The sequence below is a fragment of the Corvus moneduloides genome, chromosome 12, assembly GCF_009650955.1.
Source record: "Corvus moneduloides isolate bCorMon1 chromosome 12, bCorMon1.pri, whole genome shotgun sequence".
Classification (NCBI taxonomy): domain Eukaryota; kingdom Metazoa; phylum Chordata; class Aves; order Passeriformes; family Corvidae; genus Corvus; species Corvus moneduloides.
The window spans coordinates 16,310,503-16,335,217 of record NC_045487.1 but is presented as its reverse complement, the minus strand read 5'-3'; the positions used below and the strand labels follow the sequence as shown (position 1 = coordinate 16,335,217).

General features: G+C 43.2%; 2 protein-coding genes and 1 long non-coding RNA gene across 12 annotated transcripts in view; 2 read left to right on the top strand and 1 right to left on the bottom strand.

The window, feature by feature from the left end:
* Positions 1-24,715, bottom strand: part of TDRD12 (tudor domain containing 12) — a 57,539-nt gene that overhangs the window by 14,399 nt on the left and 18,425 nt on the right. For 4 of the 10 annotated variants that reach the window (XM_032121645.1, XM_032121647.1, XM_032121646.1 and 1 more), the window contains 10 exons: positions 24,258-24,445; positions 23,732-23,939; positions 23,109-23,201; positions 22,012-22,181; positions 20,715-20,824; positions 19,637-19,691; positions 19,054-19,167; positions 18,820-18,973; positions 18,662-18,728; positions 17,656-17,904 (listed from right to left, as the gene is read on the bottom strand). In XM_032121645.1, coding sequence (XP_031977536.1) covers positions 17,819-17,904; positions 18,662-18,728; positions 18,820-18,973; positions 19,054-19,167; positions 19,637-19,691; positions 20,715-20,824; positions 22,012-22,181; positions 23,109-23,201; positions 23,732-23,939; positions 24,258-24,445 — 1,245 coding nt within the window. In that variant the 3' untranslated portion in view covers positions 17,656-17,818. Of the gene's footprint in view, positions 1-17,655; positions 17,905-18,661; positions 18,729-18,819; positions 18,974-19,053; positions 19,168-19,636; positions 19,692-20,714; positions 20,825-22,011; positions 22,182-23,108; positions 23,202-23,731; positions 23,940-24,257; positions 24,446-24,715 lie in introns of those variants that run through there. The other 6 variants (XR_004242553.1, XR_004242554.1, XR_004242552.1 and 3 more) reach the window with 3 other exon arrangements.
* Positions 2,658-12,489, top strand: CLEC3A (C-type lectin domain family 3 member A). The gene is made up of 3 exons (XM_032121660.1): positions 2,658-4,314; positions 6,678-6,758; positions 9,435-12,489. The coding sequence occupies exons 1-3, from the start codon at positions 4,200-4,202 to the stop codon at positions 9,824-9,826; spliced, it is 588 nt and encodes a 195-aa protein (XP_031977551.1). The 5' UTR covers positions 2,658-4,199; the 3' UTR covers positions 9,827-12,489.
* LOC116449799 lies at positions 16,540-23,766 on the top strand. The gene is made up of 3 exons (XR_004242558.1): positions 16,540-16,699; positions 18,868-23,139; positions 23,670-23,766. It is a non-coding gene; the product is annotated as an uncharacterized LOC116449799 (long non-coding RNA).

Below are 24,715 nucleotides of genomic sequence, written 5' to 3'. Positions count from 1 at the left end.
CCACCTTTAATTCTGCTAGAGCAGATCTCTTGTACCCAGCAAATTTCCTTTCAAAACACCAAATTAGCATGACAGGAAAAAACTTGAACCAATGGCAAAACCCCAAAATATCATTAGTAAGTTTCACAAAACCTCACATACCATAAGGCTAGCCCTTCTCTTTTCTAAACACAGTTTGCTTGTACAAATTTCCCCAAAATAACTTTGGTGTTGGGATGTCAGCCATGATTCTGCCTCATACCTCTTTGGACTGAGATCAAATCCTTAAGCAAGACTTTGCAAGACTTTTCAAGGCCAAAGAAACCAAGCATACAGTAATTTTCCAAGCACAACATAACCCTTGACTAGGAGAGTTTGCAAAATTTACTACATTAAATTAAAACAAAAATCAACCAGTGGATCCCATTTACCCAAGACAGTAATAAAAATGGACATATCAGAGGTGATAAACCTTTTATTAACCTTTGTGTTATCTACTTTTATTGACCATTCTGGCTCTTCAGGTTGCCCCAATTGCAATTCCTTGGCCTGGTAACAGCTCTGATCAGTTTTCATTTTCTCTTTATACTCTCAGTAGAAGGGGCAAATAATTACTCACCTTCATGGCTTTATTTTCCTAAAGCTGAGCTGAACTTTCTAGAACTGAAATTCTGCAAGAAAAATGGAGTTTTCCCTGATCCCCGGAGCAAATACAGCCCATCCATTTCCCACTTGGTCAAACATCCCCCAGCACAACTAGCTCTGAAGCACAAGGGGACTGTAGGGCTCAGTAAAACACGGGCAATCTACTGGCAGCTGGGAGCAGTTCACTTCCCAACAGACTGAAGCACTAAATCTTTTTAAAGCCATTTTTTACAAATGCTGTTGTACTTCTGCAACCAGACCTATTTCAGGAGCTCAGCATCCAGTCCTCATCTCACACTGGCTTCTCATACTCTGTGCCCCATTGCATGTTCTTTCCACAAACCCAGGGATGGATGAGAAAGGAGAGGAAAAAACAGCTGTATGAAGACTTTTCCTGAGCCAGTTTACAGGAGCATATAAAGGTAGAACTGTCTCTGAAGAAAACAGTTTTTACCTCGAAGAGTCTCTGTGGAGAAACAGAAAAAAGCCTTTTACCAAAGGATGTTTGTGTTCTGAATGGTCTGGTTGTCTGAAAGCAAATGAAATGAGGTGGGAAGATGGGAGCCAAAACCCCAGGTGCCACTGCAGCATAGCAGCTCTGGCTTTTGCAAGATGTTTCTTACCAGACAGAGCACTTCAGGAGTGCCTCAAAGTGAACTAAGCACTTCAAGACACAATTCTGTCTGTATGCACAAGTTCTACTATAGTGCTGTAAACAAAAAAAACACACTTCCATCCGAGTCTGGATGCAGCTCTAAAGATATGAGAATATTTATTCTTGTATCGTATATTCTGATACAGAAAGTGGAGTAACTTGTTTCAGGAAAAATTACTTCTATCAGTATATAATAGTAGTCACTCCCTGAGCTATATCACCTTGCTGTAACTGTGCCAGTAAAAGAAAAATTCCACCTCTAAATGACATTATAATGCTTGTTTCAAGCCCATACACAGCCCAGGTACTCACTTCAGGGAGCCTCCTGTGTGGCACCATTTCCTCAGTAGCACTGCGAGGTTATGCCTTCTCAGCAGCATATTTTGACTGTTCTCTGGCTCTCCTTCCCACACACCGTATACAAAAAGTTAAACCTGCTTCCTCAGTTGCTATAGGTTAGTCATAAGTGTGGAAACTGTTATTTGGGTACTCCAGAGGAATTCTAGCCCCTATCTCCTTGTGGTCTATCCCAGCAGCTGCAAGGGCAGCTTTGTGATGCACTTTTAAGGAGTGAAATCCAGCTGAGCTGCTTGCAGACTGGCAAAATGGTCAGAGAGACTACTGAATGAGGGGGATTAAGCTTTCAAAACAGAATTTCAACTCTGTTCTTGAAAGGACATTACATGGCATACTCCAAAAAAGCAGTTTTTTCACTCACGCTCTTGGCCAAGAACTGCCAGAATACCAAATCTGTGTTTTCTTTATCCCTCCCTTTCTAGTGACTTGTATGCTGCCTCAGTAGAGTACAAATCTTTCTCTGTCAGACTCATTTCATAGGAAGAAAAGAAGCCTGTGTTAGCAAGCTCAAGTTCCTTGGGGCAGGAACAAATCCATTCTGGTACTGGGACCTTGAACACACACTAAAAGGCTTGTTGACCCAGCTACTGGCCCAGCCTCTCCCAAAGCCTCTGAGACAGTTAAGCTCCACATGAAACAGCTCCAGGGGTTTGCAGCTCCCTTATCAAGGCAACCTGAAATTAGCACAGTTTAATTTGTCAGGTTGAAAGCTGCAGTGGTTTAGGATCAGCTTCATGTGCAAATCCACAAGATCTGAGAAGGCACCAACTGAAAAACTAAGTGGAAGCAGTTATTGATTCAGCCATCTGCCCTTAATTAACTTACACTGATGCCCCAATACCACTGGAATAAAATATGGATCAAGAGTGAGCTTAGGGCTTGTTCTAAAGGACAGATTAAATCCTGAACTAGACCCTTGCAAAGCTCCTTGCTTTCCTCTCTGCCAGCTCAGATTTCAGTTCCTGGTGTGTTAGTTGGAATGTCAGCCCTTTCCACATTTACCATGGACTGAAATTTGCAGCTGTGTGAGATTTTTCGGGCAGTTCTGGGTGGGTGGGACCCACAACAGCCATGTCTGGTGTGCTGTGCTCCAAAATAGCTCTGAGGACTGAGCAACGTTGATCCAGAGGTTTCCTGACACAATGGATGTTAATACTTCAATATTTTGGAGCAGGACCACTGGAACTAAGTTTTATCCTATCAGGATGCATTTATGGGAAGTTTCTTAGCTAATGATTAAGAGATAGCTGCTAGTTACAGACTGTGAGAATACAGGGAGCTGTTTAAAGGTGTCCAGAACAGACAGGGCAGGTGTGGTTTGTGCTGTAAGTACTGAAGTGTCTTAGTGGGGGTTGGAAAAAGCCAGTCAGTATTCATGCAGTACACCAGCATGTTCCTAAATCCCAGCTTTCTTTTAATAAACTAGTAAGTCTCCTGATCTTAAAGTCCTGATAAAAAAAGTGTCAGCAATGTGAGCAGAATGTAATCAAGGCAGAGACGGCAAAGGGATGTCAGGAAGAACAGCTCTGAAGGGCATGAACTGCCCCAGCCAGCACCCAGCAATGGCTTTGGTGTCAATATTTTAAACAAACCCTCTCTTAATGGGGGAAAAAGAAAAGGAAAAAAGAAAAAGTGTGATGTATGGGAATCTTTTTGTGACAATTTCATTTGTTCACCAGAATCAGAGAGAGGTTCTATTTCATACAGCAATCCCAGTTAATGGCAGCCCCACAGAAGTCCACAGAGCCCAAGGGCAAATGAAAGAGATTCAAACTCAGAAAGTTCTCCAGAGTCCAGGGAGACACTGTCCTGCTTCAAGCACCTTGTGTTTTACTCTTCCACTGACCCTACAGTCAGGACTTGGGAACCTTTGGGAGAGCATAGCTACCTTTTGTTCCCCTGACTAGACCCTGCTGATGCTGTTCTCAACCAGAAATGCAGTCATATCTATCAGGCATTTATTGACTCTTCATAAAACAATAAATGCACTCCTCACATAGTGTGATTTTAATGTAAATACATAGATAAATAAAACACAGATAAACATCTGTGTGGGTCTGTAGTTGCAGTGTTTGCATTTGCTGAGGGAGCGGCATCCTGGTTTTGCTTCAGTGGAAGGTGATGGCCACTGTCATGACTTAACCAGCTTGGGGCAGAGCCATGCTGGGTGAGCCTCTGACACTTGTGGAAATCTTGTGGCTACCTCTCCTCAAAGCTGGCAGTGCACAAGCATCTGGCTTTCCATCCATTTTGGCGTCAGTGTTAGAACAGGAGATGTGGCACTTACAGGTGAGGCAATCAGTGCAGCGTTCAGGACTGGTACAGCTGAACTCAGAATGGAAACAGGAGTTTCAGACGGGATGTGAGAACAAGGGAGCGTCTTATGCTACAGCCAGCTAAAGTATTACACACATTTCGTAAGCAAGGAGTCCAGCCAAGCCTGTCACCACACTTTATAAACCTGACCTCAGGCAGTCCCCGCTGAGATGGGTCTGTGGGACCTGCTCTCAGAGCTGCTGAAGGGAATCTCTTCAAGATCCTACTAAGGGTCCTTCAAAGAGACATGGCACAAACTGGACTTACGATTTTTCTACTCATCAGCTTACTACTGCTGGATCAGACCATCAGCCAGGCTTCCAAACTCAAAGCCAGGAAGCACAGCAAACGTAGAGTGAAAGGTACTGGGTCTGAACTGGGAGGAGGGATAGAAACATACAAACTATGCAAATTTACTGTGTACTTTAAATAGCATTGCATGAACCAGAAACTAACACTACAGAAATGCTTATTTATAAAGCACACTTGAGTCTATATTATCTGTGTGTTTAAAATATTTTTATGTGAGTTAGCAAAGCCACAAATAAGGTGCCAGAATGAGTTATGGAAATAGAGCTGTATAACAGCAGCAAATGCATTGCTCTGTTATGGCTGTTCACCTCCGTCAACATTATTTAGAACTCACAGGTTACAGCTGAGAGAGGACTCTGGCTGATCATTCTTAGTTATGTAGCTATATTGACTAAGATCAGAAAAATGGAAATTAATATATAAGGGGGAAACAAGCAGAAGTATTCAGTCTCCAAGAGTTATTGTTCAGATTTTTGTACCATTTCCTAATTTTAACACAATGAATGTCTACTATTTGTGGAATATTATGCCACCTATGTGAAAAGTACTGTGAAATAGCAAGTCAAACCAACTAGCAGGTCAACATCAAAGAATTAGCAGGAAAAGATAAAGCATCAGTTCCAACAGCAAAGCTTGCAGAGTAAATACAAAACCACAGAATATTGTTTAGAAATGTCTCTGTATTGAATTTAAAGACTTATTTCTAATAAAAGTGGGTATGATGGAGGCTACACTAATGGCAAATACTTGAACTCCTAGTCAATTAAAAAACTGTGGCTTTGATAAAGCCATTGTGCAAGAAGATTTTGCTGCTCTGGAGCTGTTGAGCTTTTGACAGGGTACCTTTCCTTCTCGGAGCAGGGTAAGAGAGCAGAGGAGGCTGCTGTTCTGCTGAGTTCTTTATTTCATAGTCTCACAGCTTTCTTGAAGGCAGAGTTCAAGGGGGTTACATGATAAAGCCAAGCAGCAGCAGCAACAGCAGGCAGAAAACAGCTGCTTCTATATGTTCTATATGCTCCATATACTCTATATGCTCTATACACTATACACTATGTATTTTTCTTACAGAAGTGTGGATTATATTTATTAACTGACCAATGAAATTAACACACTATTCTAGTTTTCCTTTCCTTAACCTATCCTGGTCTAATTCTAACAGTCATAAGCCTTACACAAGTGTTACACAGGTATTACACAGATTGGTGTGTACAGTTTCTATCAGCTCTTACTGTTCATGTGAACACTCGATCTAAAAAATGGGAACAGTATAATTCTATCTATATTTTGTCTAAAGTAAAAAATTCTGTGAAAAGGTAACACTGCTGCAGCAAGAACTGTGTTTAAGATCTCTGCTACAGCTTTTTAATGTTTAAGGCACTTAGCATATATTTCTAGTGAAGTTAAAAATCTATATTTCTATTTCACTTTGGTGTAGCTTCGTGTATCTCAGCTTGTCCAAAGGTCTTAATTCAATGCCTGTGCTTTGGCTTCCATCTGGGCTTGAGTCCAGAGAAGCTTTCACTCCAACATGGAGCACTCCCTTCTCCCCTGGAATCTCTAGGGTTTCAAGCTTGGGGTCCTAAGGACAGGCTGCTACACATCTTTTGTGCCAGCACAGAGAAGAACAGATTGGAGAACTGGGAATTCTGCCTTGGGGAAGCAGGAAACCCTGAAAGACATTACGTTGATTAAAAAAACCCAAAAAAACCAAACCAAAACAAAACAAAAAAGAGGACACAAAAATGGAGTTATGTACAAATTAGCTTCTTTTCCTGTCCCACCATATTCTTGGTGCTTTTGTAAATGCTACAAAATGCTGATTCAGAGTGAATTTGCATGACTCAAGTCCCCAGGCCCTCTCTATACTGAGGCAGAGAGGAAGGCTAATCCTGGGAAGTGGAGATTGCAGCTCAAAAAGCACATCTGCAACATTCAGACTGTCAAGTTGTGTTTTATTTGTTGTTCCTCCCTGTGCTAAAACAAGAGTTGTGTGAAACTTTCATGCTCACAGAAATAACATTTCTTTGAAGAACACAACTTATGTCCTGTTGTTTTTTGTATGTCACGTCCATACACCAGAGTGTACAGGTTCAAAAGAAAAAGGGACATTTTCTGTAAATTAGATACCAGCTCACTAAACAATTATTAGCTGCAACAATCCATGATTTTCAAACAGTTTTTAGGGCAAAATCCATGATAAAATATGAGAATGAAAGGTAAAGGTGGGTTCTTCCTGTTTTTTATAGGAATCCTAGAGGCATGTTTTCATTAAGGGCAAGTATTTTAAAATAATCAAAATGCATCTCAGCAATGCAGCAACCCATGATATTCTGAAACAGCTTTTAACATGTAATTTTAATTTTGTCTGTGTGTGTGCATATCTGTTAATTTCTGTATATTCCTTTTGTGTAAGAAAAAGATGACCTGAAGACCCAGATTGACAAACTGTGGCGAGAAGTAAATGCTCTGAAGGAAATACAAGCACTCCAGACAGGTAAAGCAGTTTATACCGGTCAGTGGCTTCCGAAAATTCTCACTGCCTCTCTTCTTCACTCCCATCCCTCTCTTTAACGGGATTTTATGACTGAGGAGTACAGCTCCATAAAGCCATGGTGTGCCAGAGCTGTACCAGACAGACAAGTGTTGAAGGAAGCATTCAAGTAAAATCAGATCTCAGCTAATGGGGAATGAGTAGTGATTCTTCACTGAGAGCAAGAGCTAACCTGGTGCAAGAACTACTTTTGTCTTTGCTATGCACAACTTCAAGCTCTGAGTTTTGTATCATCAAAGGCAGCACATTGAGGGTTCCTGGGTCTAAGAGTTTATGTGGTCAGTGAGTTAAGTGCCCAGCTTTGATACGAGCACATATTCAAATGAGAATGTTGCCATAAAACTTCAAAGTTATATCCACTCTGAGTTCAGAAATATCCTGGACCAATGTGCAGAGTCCTTTAAGTATTTAAATAACCAGATGGAAATTTCCTAACAAAATAAGAAGGGTAAATACACATGCACCTACTAGACAGTTGTGCTTTTTCACAGCTGTTGACACAAAATCTGGCATTTAAACATGTACAAGAGGAAATTACATCATTCTCATGAAACAGAACATATTTTCCTTAGGGATGGAAATATCTGGGTTGTCCAGTTTTCTGTCTTGGGTTACATTTAGCTTTTGGGGCTTTACAAAATATTTTTATTTCAAATGTCTTATAAGAAGGCTTTAGAAGTTTCTTAAAAGAGGGAGCCTGTGCTAGACAAGTAACTCTTATTTAAAAGTAATTTTTGTGTTGCTTCCAGAAGGAGCTTGAGAGGAAGCATGCAGTGGCTTAGAAATGAAACCAGAACTGGGAGACTTTCTCTCCTCAAAATTTATTTTGAGCTTTACTCTAAATTTATAACCCACACCGTTCAACTGGAATCCAAATCTGGCAAAAAGACACCTATCACGCCCTAGCTCTGTCTTTGTTAATGTGATAATTGAAAAAAGGAGCTCCATTTTCAGCTTATGGACATTTCCAGGACACACCTTAAAAATCTGGTTTCTTCTTTTGCTTGAACTTTCTGGGTCTCCTTTCTACATAGAGTGAAATGTGAAATGCTGCCACATACCATTTTGCAGCACATACTTTCTCCCTAAAGACATCCAGACCTTATCATTGCTGAAGTAAAGTCTCTCTGATCTTTCTCATAAATATTAATGTGTTAAAGCCTTCCACATTTAATAAATATGTTCATTACTTCTCTTTGACCTTTGGAAGGGTTAAAATTTTAAGGTTAAACCTTAATAGAAAATTATGACTGAAAATGCAGCTAAGGAATGCAGTGAATACTACAACTGGAAATACTAAAAACTTGAGACATAGGATGTGGTCCAAAGTGACTTCCATATCCTGTTGATCAGAGACATAATTATTTTTTTACAAGAACAGATGACAGGAATTAGATTATAGAAAACATCAGGACAGAAGATGTACATAAGTACAAGATGAGCTTAAGCAAAAAATGAAATAATCTGCAATTAATAACATGCAGGATTCTAAAAATAATTGTCACAGGAGTATATTCAAGGCCTTTGATACCTTCCTCAGCTCACAAGGAACATTCCACCAAGGAGGGTTCTCTTGTTATCACTGTTTTTCTTGGGAGAATCTGTTTTTCACAAATCTGCATTAGGAAATCTGTAAGGCAAAGTTTAAGGATTCCTTCCAGTGCTCCTGTCCCCACAGACCTCAGGCTGGAACAACCCCAGCAGCAGCTCTGCAAGGCAATTCCAGAGACAGAGAGAGTAGCTGCCAAATTAACCCTCTGGTCTATTTGGACTTTACATCAAGACTTCCCCAGAAGTAAAAGGAAACAGATTTATAAATTCAAATGTTTAGAAGATTGGGTCCAGATTGTCCTGTAAGGTCAGTAATAAGTGTGCACTTTTTAAAAGCACTTATAGATTTAAGTCACTTTACCTCATTTGAATTTAGAGTTTGAAGGAAGAGACTTTGCTGGAAAATAAATTAATGCCTATGGATGTGAATATGCAATCTTCTGCAGGTAGAATTACACTTTTATTAATCACACAGAGATTTGTATTATGAATTTCAAATCAATATTTTCCTGGTCAGCAAGACACATTTAACACAACAGTTTTCTGTCCTGCCTTTGCTTGCTGGAAACTGAGCTTAGATAAGGGGTAAAAATTTGCTTTACTTAAATATCACAAATATTAAAAGACATTTACATCTGTCTCGACTATAAAGCCAATACAGATTTCCTGATGACCAGCTTCTATCTGGCAACAATACAAATATCCATACCTCATCCATTCCATCAGTTTCGAGACTGGTGAAATAAGGTAAAACATGCTTGAAAGCAGGACTATTTGGTAAAAGGGGCACTGACAACAGGCGTGGGCTATATTTTAGCAGTCCCTTCCCAAAGGCACGCTGACGTGCTGGCTGCACACAGGCTCCTACATGAACTGGAGCATCAGCAGGTAAGTCTGATCTTACTCCTACTTTCAGACCCACTCTGTGGAGTCAAGAGCCTTTTGCTTGCTGAGGGACTTGTTTGCTCAAGTTTCAACATGCTTTTGGAAAATTATCACTTGAGGAACCATTACTGAAAGCTCCACCCCCCACTTGTACTGAACGTGCAAAATCATATCTGTTCACAGTGTGCCTTCGTGGGACCAAAGCCCTTAAGAAGTGCTACCTCATGTCAGAAGGCACCAAACATTTCCATGAAGCCAATGAAGACTGCATAGCCAAGGGTGGGACACTGGCTATCCCGAGGAATAACGATGAAACGAACATTCTTCGAGATTACAGCAAGCAAAGCGTGCCCCAAGTGTCCGAGTTCTGGCTGGGTGTCACTGACATGGTCAGTGAAGGGAGGTTTGTTGATGTCAATGGCATGGCTCTGCAGTACTTCAACTGGGACCGTGCCCAGCCCAACGGGGGCAAGCGTGAAAACTGTGTCTTTTTGTCTCAGTCATCCCAAGGCAAGTGGGTGGATGAAGTTTGCCGCACTGCCAAGAGATACATTTGTGAATTCCTGATCCCATAATTACATACACAAAAGACCACGGCCATGTTTTGGATTATCAACACAGAGTTTTGCTTAGTAACCCCTCCCACACAGAGTGGCGAGTTAACAGTATCCCTCTCCTGCATTGAACTCACTCTTTACTAAAACACAAGTTTTCTCTGTTAATTTATTTTCTATTCAGATGCTAAAAATGTTTAGTGAGTACTCTCATCATGTACAGGGATATATATTACGTTTTGGCCTACATTATATCATATTTTGGCGTATTATTTCAGCCTGATGTCTGGGTGGCTGGATTTCACCTTTTATTTCTGTACTTTAATTACAAAATACTGCTGCATGGTAACCCTTTCCAATATGAGGTGTAGGGATCCTCTCAGTTCTAAAGTTTAAGAGGAACTTTGGGACTATGTGAGCTCCTGTGAAAACAGCAATCATCCTTTATAGAGTTTAATTGGATGGATCTGTGGCCAAGAGTTTTACCTATGGGTTAAGAGTGCTGAATGAAACAAAAATCTGATGTTAATTATTTAAATACATGCAGTCCACAGTGATACACTGCTGGAAAAAAGGGGGGTAGCTGGTTTAAAACATCAGTTAGTCTAGACATGTTTGCCTCTAAATGTCTCAATTATGATTAAGTATTAGATGTTATTTGGAACATTCCCATAGAATAAAGCAACCTGGGACTAGATCACACTCTGCTGTGTGAAGCCTTGCTAAGCCTTGTCTCCTGCAGGCTCAGACACACTGCCATTTACAGCCGCTGCCTGAAAGCCCTGCGAGGGAGACAGGAGCCCCTTTCTGGCACAGCATTCCCACTCACTCACCTCTCCCATGGGAAGGGCAGCACACCCCAGTGGAACAGAAAAGTGGGGCCAGACTACCATGTGCAAATGTTCCCAATTTAACACCTGACATTTGAAAATGAAGTAAAACACACTGGCTGCTTTTGGCTGGTCTGAATCTCCCAACAGAGATTTCCCTTCACGTCATAAATAGCTGTTTCTCTCTTTTTATTTAAATATTTAAATATATTGCTGCTTGGAGGATAATTCCTATTCCTTATCTATTAAATGTGCGAGATTTTCTTAAATTATGCAATAAATTCGCAATTGCCGGTATTTAATTGTTGTAGTATTTTTGCCAGCTTATGCATCCCTGTGAAGGCCATTTTTTCCTAGGACTTTCCTTGAGGATTCAAAAAGGGCACCTTTTTTCTACTATTGTACTTAGAGGCCACAGGATAAAATTTGGATCTCTGCTGTGTAATACAGCCCAAAAGCTGCATAACATCTAACTACTCAAGGCATCTGTAATGTGTTGTATTTAAATTCATTTTCCAACACTTAATGTACTTGTAAAATTCTGAATTCTCTCATTTACTCCTGAGTTGAAATAGAGCAGCAAAAAGGCCCCAAACATATCCAACTTTCTTTCAAAATCTACCAGCATTTGCTAAGGTTGGGGTAAAAATTTTTGTTACTTTATTTGTACATGATTAAAAGTCTGTATGGCTTCTTAACCTCTGACTTGTCTGAAATAAGTCAGTATCTCAGCATATCCCTACAGCTACAGTCAAACTGAAAATCCACCACAAATTCCAGAACTTGTTTAACTGGCACAGGACTATGTATTCATAGGCTGTTTTGCTGGGGTACCTATTATAAAGAACGTGAGCCACTTCATGCAGTTTCCCCACCAGGTGTAAACTTATCACATAAAATCTCGTTTTTTAAAAAACACTTTCTGGGTGATCCTGTAAGAAAGCATTTATCATCTTGAGACTGGCAATAAGAACAACCCTGATAGTGGATGGTTCTTGTGGAGAATCCAGCTGAGTTCTCGGGATCAGCCCAGATTACATTGCGGAATCCTGGAATGAACATGGAACTCCTGAGATCAGAGACTGTTAAATAACAAAGAAAACATCTTCAGCTTTCTTTTTCATGGAATAGGGATTCCAGCATCAAAATGTTTGTGCCAAGAAAAGCAATTTAAAAGTGAGTAATGAGGGCACATTGTTAACCATTACTCCTAAAAGCTCTATTTTTCATTTTTAAAGGCTGCACAAGTACAGACTATTTTTGGAAGTAATTCTCCCTTCGGTCCCTCTTCAAACCCACAGAATATATATATTCTCATTCAGTAAGGAAAGGTCAACACCTTAAATCAAACATCTTGTGCAGTCAAAGCAAGACTTTCAAGGGAACTCATGACCAGGTTTTAAGGAGTACATTCAGACCCAAGACCCAAGGTCCAACAGCGTTCAACACTCAGTAATTGAGCCCTTTTGAAAATCCAGCTACTTGGTGCCAACATGATATTCTAGCCATTGGAAATCTTTTTCTCTGTGTTTTCCAGGTCGTTATGTACCAATTGAAATGAAATCCAATGTAGCCATTAATTTGCACTTCCATAAATGCTTTTTTTTCCTTATTAGATAGTCTTAAGTTAGTAGATTAGACAACTGTGACTGCTTTTTTTGTTGCTGAATTACAGGATCAGTAGGTATCAGGAATGTAAACGAATGCAATGGTAGCCTCTTACTGAATTCAAACTGATTTTCAGGCAGAACAAGAAGTAGCTGGAGGTCCGTGAAATACTGACTTGTCTGTAACATGCATGGGGGAAGAATTCCCACAGTCTTACCAAGGAAATAAAGTTATGACTGCAAACCAGATGTGATGTGATGCGCTTCACTGCCATGACAGAGATTCAGCAAGAGATGGAAGGGAAAGCAAGATCAACAGATAAACAGTGTACAGGGAGCCAAAGGGAAATGAGAGGGGTCAGAGAATGACTTATGATACTTCTTTATGCAAATGCATTAGTTAAGCTATTTGAAAATACAAGGTGGATTCAAATCCCTCACAGGTGAAATGTCACCATGTCAACTGTTGATAGCTTAAGCAAAATCAGAATCAGGTCAAGATTTTTTCAGAGTATTTAAAAAATAAGTTTACTGCAGTCCCTACTGCACTAACTTCTCTGACTTTAATGAGTCTTGTTTTCCTTGACATAATTCAGCAGCCAGCCTGTGGAAAAATAAAAACTCCACTCAAGTATTTTTGTAGAATTTAACAGAAATATTGCTTTTCTTTGTAGCAGTAAAGAAAATTCACGAGGATGCTACCAATTCACCGGGATACGGAGCTGACAAGCACATGCCATGCTGCGCTACCTGATTTTGTCTCAAGACTGCTCCAGCCCGAGATTTGAGAGGTTTTGGAGTTGTCAGTGGGTAGTAAAGCCAAACTCTGAACACACAGCTGAGGTTGTTGTGACACTACTGCCCACCTGCAAGCTGCAGTCTTGAAAGCAAATGGCAAGCAGAAAATGGTCTCAGATAAACCCTGACAGCTTCTCTAAATGGTTACATAAAACTCCTAGTAGTGTTAAGTCTGGTTGTGTTAACTGGTAACCCTAAGTGCATTAGGGGTTTTGAGATGAGAGAAGAAATTCTGGTAATAGGAAACAAGTTTGATTACACTTCTCTATTGTAGTTTCTTTAGAGCTTGGTGGTTTTGTAAATGAAGTTATATGCTCTTTTTCCAGAGTATTTTCATATGCACTGTAAACTACTATCTTCAAAGAGAAATATGTCATAAAGCAAAGCATTCTGCACTGTAGGCTGGGCACCTGATGAAGGGGTTTTGAAAATCAAAATGGATGAAAATGGTTTGTTAAAGAATAGAAATACAAAATGCAAAGACAGAGAGCTGTCAGACTGCTTCTAGTCCTCAGGATCCACATTTTCAAGCCAATTTTGCCACGTCTGAGACACCTCTTCTGGGAGGGTTTCCAAAGTGTCTCAAGTGTTAAAAAAAAAAAAATTACAAACAAGCAACAAGAGGATCCAAGAGCCCAGGCTGTGCCAATGCAGTGCTTGCTGACAGTGAAAGGCGAACTAACATGAACCAGGAAATGTCTGAGACCTTGCCTGGTGCTGCAGGAACTCCACTGCAGAAAACCTCTTGAGCTTCAGCTGCACTTGGAAAGGATTTGCTAAAGGCTCTTCCCTCCCTGGCACTGCTGCCAAGCAAACCAGCAGCAAGATGGAAAGTCAGGGCAGTGGCCCTGAGAGATTATCAACAGAGACTCCAAAGAGGGTCTAAGGGCATTTAACTCTGGTCAGAAACACCCCATTATCTGCCGAGGCAGAGCAGGCAGTGAGATGGGCACGACCCCGAGGTACTCCAGGAGTGAAAGACACGATTTCACCTCAGAGGAGGCGAGTTCAGAACCCCCAGGGGCGGCAGCCCAGCTCTCCTCAGAGGTGGCTGGGGAGCTGAGCTGCTGGAACAACCATCCAGAGGGCATAGCATGCCCAGCATCTGATGGGATGCACCAGCTGATGCTCCTGCAGGGACAGGGTTTGCTTCCACTGGGGCAGATCCTGCTTTTAACAGCTTCCAACGCAGCAGCACCCCTAAACCAGAAATAACCCTTAGACCTTGTCTGAATCACCCAAATCCAAGAACAAACCCCAAATCCAGATGCACTTCACACCTGGCAGCACCACACATCTGGCAGACATAGAAACACCCCCAAAAGTTAGGGAGTTTCCCCCCTAACTGGCAGCAACCACCACATCCAGTCACATCCCCAAAAACTGTTGGCAAGCTCCAAACACATAAACACCCCCAAGCCCAGAGACACTTCTTAAACCTGCCAACAGTCCTGCAAGTCCAGAAAGATCTACCAGAGACATCACTGAACCAGGCACCTTCCCCCAGGCCAGGAAGCACCCCAAAGCTGGCAGCACTGCCCGGCAGGCTGAGGCTGTGCCATGTCCTCCACCCAGGCTCCCCCATCCAGTCAGGACAGGGAAGGGACTGTCAGCCCTGGGGAAGAAGGGAATCCACCAGTCCCATGTCCTAACGCTGCCCTCAAGAAAAGCAGAGGATGACTGACACATGAGCGCGGGATCACCCAGTGCACATGAAAAGACTTTACTGTGCTGGGTGAGATGGCCCAGCACTTGGAGCTAGCAGATAGCTGGTCCTAAGGTGGCTTTCTGGACGGCTGTAGGGCTTTTTCTCCCGCCGTTGCTGCCGCAGGAGGTGCCGGGTCCGTATGGGGCCAAACTGGGAGCAGCTCTCCGTCTTCATGGCTGTGGTGCAAGGGGACTCCACCCTGGCAGGGTCCTGCTTTGCCATTGCCAAATGGGACAGGGTAGTGGCGAGCAGTTGAAGAGCCTCTACAACGGAGAGGGAACAGCAGGACACGTGCGAGACCTTGGAGTCTCTGCAACACCCTCCTCCCTCAGCAGCCCTGGACAAGCTCCTTCCTCAGCAGCCCTCTCATCACCTTTGCAGGTCACACTGACACCCAGCACCTCTTAAAGCTTTAATACTGGCTTTGGTAATGATGTCACAGTAGCTGGTGTGACATCACCACTGCCCATCTGTGCGCACTGCATGGCCCCAGTTTGGGACAGGAGGCCTTGTGTGTGCTGACAGGGACCTCAGCAATATCTGGCATGGCTTAGTGGGGAGCACAGGGACAGGACCAGCTGCGGGGGATGTGGAGAGCAGTGAGAGTGCAGACCAGGATGTACCAAGCAAAGAACTGGGGACTTCGAAAAGTTTGGGGCTTGGCAACATGCAAGTGTGGCATGAGACCATGCAGCAAGCAAGGGCCCACGATGGCAAATAGTGCCCCTGCTTGATAAACTTAGGTGTCAGCAACTCGCTGCGTGTGGAGTGCTGGTGGCTGCTCTCTGGACCAGGTGTGTCAGGCAATATAACCAGTCCTGGAGGATGCAGAGTCAAAGCTGGAGGGACAGGGGGAGGCACTTCGCAGCATGCGCCGGGCAGAGATGCCCCACGCAAGCGTGATGCGGGGCCGTCTGGGCAACCCCAGGGGAAAGGGACACCCGTGCCCTCCTGCCGTGGGCTGTTGGACACGCTGTACTGGGCAACGCGAGCGGCGACACACCGCTGTGACGACAGGGCTGCGGCAGCCAGGGACACGGGGCTCGAGCAGGGGCGGCTCTAGGAGCTCCGGCGAGATGTGGACGCGGCCGCCGCCAGCCCCGGCAGGTGACTGAGGCTCCCGCCCCGCCCGAGGCCTGCGCGGCGCCCGGAACCGCGAAAGGCGGGCGGCGGCAGCGCCGAACGGGGCCCCACGCCGGCGGTAGCGCCGAACGGGGCCCCACGCCGGCGGCGGTAGCGCCGAACGGGGCCCCACGCCGGCGGCGGCAGCGCCGAACGGGGCCCCACGCCGGCGGCGGCAGCGCCGAACGGGGCCCCACGCCGGCGGCGGCAGCGCCGAACGGGGCCCCACGCCGGCGGCGGCAGCGCCGAACGGGGCCCCACGCCGGCGGCGGCAGCGCCGAACGGGGCCCCACGCCGGCGGCGGCAGCGCCGAACGGGGCCCCACGCCGGCGGCGGCAGCGCCGAACGGGGCCCCACGCCGGCGGCGGCAGCGCCGAACGGGGCCCCACGCCGGCGGCGGCAGCGCCGAACGGGGCCCCACGCCGGCGGCGGCAGCGCCGAACGGGGCCCCACGCCGGCGGCGGCAGCGCCGAACGGGGCCCCACGCCGGCGGCGGCAGCGCCGAACGGGGCCCCACGCCGGCGGCACGGCAGCGCCGAACGGGGCCCCACGCCGGCGGCGGTAACGCCGAACGGGGCCCCACGCCGGCGGCGGTAACGCCGAACGGGGCCCCACGCCGGCGGCACGGCGGCGGTAACGCCGAACGGGGCCCCACGCCGGCGGCACGGCGGCGGTAGCGCCGAACGGGGCCCCACGCCGGCGGCACGGCAGCGGGCGCAGCTGCAGTACGGGACAGCACCACAGGGCGGCAGCACCGCCTTAGCTACAACATCTGGCCTTGGGGCCGTGGGAGACTGAGGGAGGAAATAAAAAGGCAGAAGGGATAAAGGTAACTAATTCCTACAGAGGGCTCTTTTCTGCTTAGTTTCAATCACTTTGTCGGTTAATGTACACGTACAAAAGTTGTATTCGTGTTTTTAAACCCTATGACTCTATAAGAAATTCTGAATATTCTAAAGCCAGGGATAGAACAATATATAGGGGGAGTTATTTTTACATCGTTTTATATTGATATTAGTATTTATATATATAAAAATGAGAAACGTAAGTTTTTGCTGTTTGTTTTACACTTCTCTCACCCGTGGAGTTTAGCTGAAATATTTTTTAGGGAACCCCACAAGACATCTCTTAGCTCCTCACACCTGTTCCTCCACCTTAGCAGTGCTCTGTCCCAGGGAGTACCCCTTAATGCTGTCATTCAATTAAGGAAAACTTCAGAACACCGGAAAAATATTTCTTCACCAACTGCGGCATTTAACAGCTGAATTCCTTAGTGGAGAAGGTTAGAAATTGACACGCATTCCAAAAGCCCAACTGCAGGAATTCAAGTCATGGGAAACCTCTTCATCATGAAAACCCTGATCAAAAATTGCTTGACTAGTCTTAGAACGTACTGCTGTATTTTTCACACTGTTCTTTATAGACTGGCACTTTCAGTTGCTAACAATGTATGGCTAAACCCACTTTTTGCTTCTACCTCACAGAACAGGCCCTATCTTTTAAACTAGAAGTAACTTACACCTCCTTAAGTAACCCACTAGACTCATCTACCAGCAAAAATAAAATCACCTTAGATTTAGGTATTAAGTCAAAGAAGAACAAAATAAGCAAAGGCAAACATCTGCCCCAGGGCTCTTTTTTTTCAAGTAGGTGATTTCTGTTGGCATCAGGATGCAGAGCAAGACCAAAATACAGGTAATGTCAGCTCTTTAAGTGTTCCTACAACAGGTACAGCTTTGCCAGTACCTATTCTCAGGTGAAGGTTATAATTAAGCACAGTTGCAGTCAGGTTTTAAGGACACCAATGTTTTTAATTACCAATGACATGAACAAGCCACAAATACATCAACTATCAACTCAACAATCAACAATTACCATCAACTGTTTCATTAACAATTAACACTAACACAGTTCTCTTATCAGAGGAGAAAGGAATTTCTCCTCCCAATTAGTCATCACTTTCTGTATCGCTGTCTTCTGAGGACTCAAACCAGTCCTCATATCCTGCAGGAGGATAACTCAGTTTTTCAGAACCTGGTAATAATTAACGAAGTGTAATATTTATAAACCAGGAAAAAACAAGCTTCAGAACAAATAAACAGTACTATGAAATGACCCAACCCACCAAGCCCCAATACTTTTGACTACAAACGAGACCGGAACACTCCAACTACTTCTATCTGCTCTTAGTCTGTGCTATACTGATATGATGCCTTAAGAGGCCTCCTAGAAACAGAGACTAAACAGGAGTAAAGAATTAAGAGAGAGATTTATTTTGAAAGGCCTTCAAAGGTACACCCTGGGGAGCCTGAAGCTATTCTCAAAATGGACCCCAAGATGGGCCCCAGGTCACGAGTTCTTCACTCTTTTATAGGTTTGGTTCATTTGCATAGCAGGGTTAATTCTCCAATTAAAGCTTCAGTTTTCCCCTCAGCTTACCCCCCTCTTAACAGCTCTTTGGCCTAGGACAGTCTTGGTGTCCTTGGAAAGCAGGGCCAGAGAGGCTTTGTTATGTCTACCTAGCATGAGAGAGCAGAAATTAACAGGCTACAAGACACTTCAGAGTCACACACCAAGCAGTACAGAATTTGAAAAATACAAAAATTAAAACCTAAGGCATCAGATAAGTAAGTGCCCTGCTGCCTCTAGTTTGCTCTAGAGGTCCTCACACCTCTTTTCAGAGAATTTGAGCAATCTGCTGAAATAAATTGAGTACTTCAGATAAAGCCAATGCAAAAAGAAAAATGCTGATAATTTATGTATTATAAACACAGACTCCTTCAGTCCTTACCAACTGTAAAAGGCCTTTCATCTTCAGACTCTTCCCAGTGTTCAAAATCTAAGGACACGTGAACATTCTGTTGACAAAAACAGTTTGAAATACCTGCTCTGATGCACAGCAAACATGTTCAGAACATTGAGTAACTCTCAAATTAATTTTCACTTCACCTTGTTCTTCAGTAATTTGCACCATTCTCCTTTTTTCTCTTTTACCAGTAAAATCACAGCCTCTCTATCCTTAATCACACATGTGGACTTCTCAGCAATTATTGACTGATACAGCTCCAGGTCAGCCGCATAAAGTCTGCCTTCTGAATAAGCACTGCAATATACAAAAAGTTTAGGAAAATTAAAGACTAACAAAGACACTTTGCTGATTATACTGAAGTTTCTTAAACCTACCTGAAAACCACCTTCTCTTTAGAAAACTCGCATTTACTGTCAGCTGCCTTCAGCATTTGTAACCTCAGTGTCACAGTCACATTATCTTGAAACCACTTGATTTGCGGATGACAACTGCAAGAAAGTTCATTTAATGGGGTATTTTCCAAAGCAGAAAACCACTGAGATTGAGCCAAGCTGTCTCTCACACAGCCAGAATTTGCCCATGAAGTCACACGCTCAGCCGAGGAGCCTGAGCCATGCAGACCAGACACCAGCAGCAGTGCCAGGGAAGCACCACTCAAGGGGTGAGGGGACACACCACTCAAGCCTCCTACAAAAGCACTGCATTCCAAGTCTTTGAACAAGGACACCTGCAAGTTCCATGGAGACATAGGCTCCACTGACTTTGGTATCCACAGGAATCACACTGCCCAGTTTCAGGATGCCACCACAGCCTGACCTTGAAATGCCAAAGGAAAAGCTAACAGTAGCAAAACCAACCTCTGACAGACAAAAGGAACTTTTCAGCTGACCACAGACAAAACAATCCTGTTGGCAGTTCACATAAAAGCAAGATGGGAACAAATCATGGTTCTCTTACCCCTTCTGCTGATGCACAGTAGAGTCTTCTGCTTCTTTTGCTTGAACTGCATCATCTAAAAAGAAGATACCCAGACACATTTTTTACTTCCCTATACTATAGAACCCAGGTATTTCCAGAATTCTCCTATACCATCATAAAAGTAACTTCCTAGCAATCAAACTACTGTCTTTGTCCTTTGTATTGTGTACTTCCTGTCCTGAAAGATTTCATGACCTTAATAATTCAACTACAATTTTTCATTATCAAGAGTACTGTAGTTAGCGTAAGAAGATTTTAAAAAACCTAACTAAACATGCAGTTTTCCAGGTCAGGTAAAGGTTTTTTCCAGTTTCAAAACAGTGTTTATTTAACACCTGAAACACACCATTTTGGCAATTAGTGGAGAGTTTCAGGGATGAAATGACTAATACAGCTTGAAACATGGCATTAATATGACTATTACCAGGGAAAAAAGCCTTCTACAATAAGCACTCCAGCCTTCTTATCGCTGCAACTTCTTCACCTTTCACTGCTCCACACTTGTGTCAGCTGCTAGCAGGAAAGCCTGCCCCCCTGCTATGCCTAAGCATTTCTAAGCCTCTACTGACAGAACAGGAAGCACATCCTTCAGATTAAAAAGCAAAGGGGAGGGTGTGGTGTGGGGGGGAAGAGCCATTTTCGGCCATCCTGAATACTGGGGAAAAAATCAGCCTCTCAGGGAACAACACTGTTACTCATGCTCGTATTTCAACAGATTTTAACTCCTTTAAACCCTGTGGCCTTCGGCAGCACAGCTCTTGTCCTCTCTGTACAACAGAGACTTCCTGCTCATATGTTCCGTTCAGAGCGCCAAAGAATTCCAAGTGTCTCAAAGACAGAGCATTACCAAAACAGCCACGCAGTTAGAGTAGCAAGAGTCACTCACAGCATCTCCTGACTGCTCACTGGAAGGCAGCTGTGGCTTACTGCAAACATCAGCCACATGGTGCTGCTCTGTACACCCAGAGCAGTTTGCAGCTGGCAGGATGACTGTTAGGTTGGTATCAAGCACCTGAATTCAAGTTTGAGAACTTCTGGAAATGATGGGAAGGTTTACCGCTTGGAGGAGTCGCAGAAGTGTTACAGCTTTCCGCAGAATCTTCCTCTATCAATGTATCCTGTGGACTGGACACCTCCTCTAGACCAGCTGTGTCCTCTTTTGTGCTTCTAAACACAGGACAAGGCAGTTTTAAAAGAAAACCCACAAACGATAGTCAGATTCACCTTACTTTGCCTCCCCCTTCTTTAACTTGTACCTTACTAACAAAGCCTGTACTGAAGTTCCAAATTTTTCAACAGTAGTCTCAGGCTTAGAGAGTCTTTAAAAAAATGATCCAAGCAGTTGCATTACACTCATTTCAGCACACATCACCACAATAAAGTTGTCTGGTCCCTTGCATTACATGCTTTGGTGATGATATGGAGGTTCCCAACCTTCCTTTCCCAGGAGAAAGGAATAAAGGCAAACAGGTAGTACCTGAAACCTCTTAACCTGAGTCCTCTGTAGAGGATAAAACCTGAAAAGTAGCCTTCCAAGCAAAAACTTCTCACACCAAATCTGAGCAGGTATGGGAAAAGTAAAATCCTTTGGTTAAGATTAAACTCTGGCATATAACCTAGTTACAGATAGGAATGCAGGAGCCTCAATCTAAGACATAAATACAGTATGGAGAGGATCAGGCTTCCTTCTCTTGTTGACTGGCAAAGTCACAGAAACAACCACAAGGTTAACTGGCTAAAGAAACTCCTGCACTGGGGGGCCGTAACAAAAAAGCTACAGGTGTCTTGCTGATCAGCATTTTCTATCACAGGTCTTAGGATCTGCCACCACACACAGTGTTTTCTCAGTTCTAAAAATTTACAGGGCAAGGAAAACAAAATTCAGTGCTGTTTCTGCAAAATCCACCAGGCATACATACTCATTAAATGAAGGGTAATTTCCCCAATCACTTTAAAGGCAAAGTGGTTATGTTTTCCAGCTTGAACTCTGCAGCTGAAGACACAATATACTGCAGTGCTCTGACTGGTACTAAGTACTGACTGGTAAGCATTCGAACCAGCCACTGAGCACCCTAAATTGTTAAGGGAATCTGAATTCAGACTCCGTATTTTTATTATTAAATTGCACATCTGCATAAAATTCTAGTTTAACATTTTCTAGCATTACAAATTCTTTTTTCTAGTGGTTATGGGGCTAAAGAATAGTTAACAGGAAGCAGACATATTACAAACACAACTGTTTCTGTATTTAAATGAAAATCATTGTCAGCAATATTAATCATATTCAGTTAAAATGAAATACGATTTTTCTCTTAGCAAAGCATATGCTAGAAAAAAAATCTGCAAACACTTACAAATGCTCCAAGTTCTTTGCATGATCCAAAACTGGCATCTGTCTGCACAGCTTCTGAATTTCTGCTATATGTTCGGGATTATCAGTTCCCAAACCCGTCGACAAAATCTCAGATCGAATGCTGTACTCGTTGATCCGTATCTTCAACACGGGAAGGTTGGTAACCCTGACCTTGAATTACACAACAAAATAAAGGGAAAGCACTGCTCTTCAATGGTCTCTCTCCAACTCAAAGCTGCTCCTGAAGTCAAACTCTGAACACAGACCTACTGACTTATACCTGTAGGCAGTTCAGTTTTTCTGATTTTCACACAGGAATTTTCCCCATGTTTAATTGTTTTCCAAGTATCACCATCATTCCCATTGTGATAATGGCTCAAGTAACTGGCTGTTTGCCCTAACAGAAGCAGGATGGCAATAAGTAAACAATGCTAGCCCTGATCATGTAAGTGACAGCCAAAATACACCTCACACAGTTAAGAACTGCAAGTCTCAAATCACCTGAGAACTGCTGAGGGGGCAGGAGGCACAATACAAAACCCCAAAGCCTAGAAACTGGTGAAAGGTTGAGATACACCATATGGGAACAGAAGCTACTGAAAAGAATGACCTCCAGATCATTTTCTCTTTCCAATCAAATTTTCACTTGACTCACTCCACAAAACCAAAAAGTCTGCTGATGTTAATGGACATGAAACTGTAGAACAAGAAAAACCCAAGAACAAGTGCACCCATTTTTCCTATTTTGATCAAAAAAATGAAGGAGAAAGTTTCAATGCTTTTTAATTTGCAGAAAAACTTACATTAAAACCAACTGCAATGCAAACTAGTTTAAGATCTTCAAGACATGGCACACTTTGAATTATAAACATAGTAAAATAAATCTACTTCAAGAGCTGTTGGATATCAGCAAACCCTCTTGGAGGATCCAAGTTTCATTCTTCCAGAGGAATGTGACAAAGTGCAGAACTGATTTCCCAAGACAAACTACTGAAACCTAGTACCTCCAAAATACACTTCTGTTACTAACTTTGTGGAAAACTCTTGGACCACATCCAGATGGATGAAGATTGCACAGTGTTGCCATTCTATACCTACCATTGGGTCAACCCAAACTGTCTTTCCCAAGGTATGGACCACTTTCGCGTGATGAAGCTTTCCTTTAATTTTGCTGTTAATGTGATCCGTCACCTAGGAAAAACACGTTGTCACTGCACTTGAGACGTATGGCAGCTTTACAGTCACTAACTAAAAATGAAACAGCAGCTTCTGAGCTTAACCATGGAAAGGGTATTCAACAAATACATACAACTTTGAGTAAACCAGTGGAATATTCTAACTTAAAGAGTTAAGTTAGAACAGAATTAGCTTTCAAGGAAAGCACTTCCTTAATGAAAGATCACTCAAACACAGGTTGATTTACAGAGGCTGCACTTTTCCTGTTCCTCCCCCAGAATCCACAGCAGTGATAACCTATCCTAAAAGAAAGACATTTAAATCAGAGAAAAAAAATCTCGTGCATTTCACTGTATTATTTCATAGGAGAACAAAAAAAGGAAGCGACCAGCTTAGAATCTGGCCCAATAGCAGATACTTAGTGTCAATACTAGGAAGCCATGAAATCTGGTACCTAAGTTTACAGTTTGTGTTTTCTTGTAGAAAATGACAGAGAGAGAAGGTAAAGCGCATAAAGGAAATAGCAGGAAAAACCTGCTTATTACCTTTGGATTCCATTCAACTTCATTATCTATGGGTTTTACTCTACAAACGATAATTTCCACAGCCTGAGCTGGCAGACTCTGGAACTTTGCAGGTAAGTGAAGCAGCTGATCACTCTTCACTTGACTTGTCCTGCCTTCATCTATGTATTTAATTGTGACCTCACAGACATTTTCTTCATCTTTTGCTGGAGTCTCTACCACCTGAACCCTTCATATAGTAGGAAAAAAACACAGAATTATTATTCATGTAGCCAGTGGTGCAGAGTTTTTTTTTAAACCTGCTCTCACTTTAGAACAGGTATTTTCACAGCCTGCTCTGTATGCCTGAGGTGTGTGTGGGGAATCATCCTATTTGCCATTCAGGAACTAAGAGCAGGCAAGAGCTTTTTATAAGCATTATTGGCATAGCAGTGATTTTTTGCTGCTTTTGAGGATGGGCTTTTTTCTTTACCCAACAGTCAAATTTTTAAAAAGCTTTGTATAAAAACATGCACATGAAAGAAGTAAAAAGCCAACAAGATTTTACCTGTGGCAAATGGCTCCCTCACATAACCCATAAAACACTGACTTCTCCACGATGTTAACAGAAATCCTATGTCCTGGTACCTTGAAGTAATCATTCATTTCTTTAGCAAGAACTGTGTATTGGTCCTCTTGTTTCTTGACTATTCGACCAAAGTAGTTTGTTGCATGTACAATGTGGAGAGGCAGGATCTGAAAGGATCAAATTCATCAGCAGCAACGAGGCATGGATGATTTCTTAAACCAGTGAAATTTAGGTCTTCATGTACAGACCACATACCTCTTTCCAGCCCAAAAAGGTGACAGATGTTGCTGTACACACACATTTCAGAAAACAACGAGTTGGTTAGTATTCTCAATCCCAGCTGCCCGTGGTTCAGTCAGCAGTGGACAGCAATGTATGGAGCAAGAACTGCTGGGTGTCAGGTGATGGTGTTCCACCTCCGTGAGCACCACCGAGTT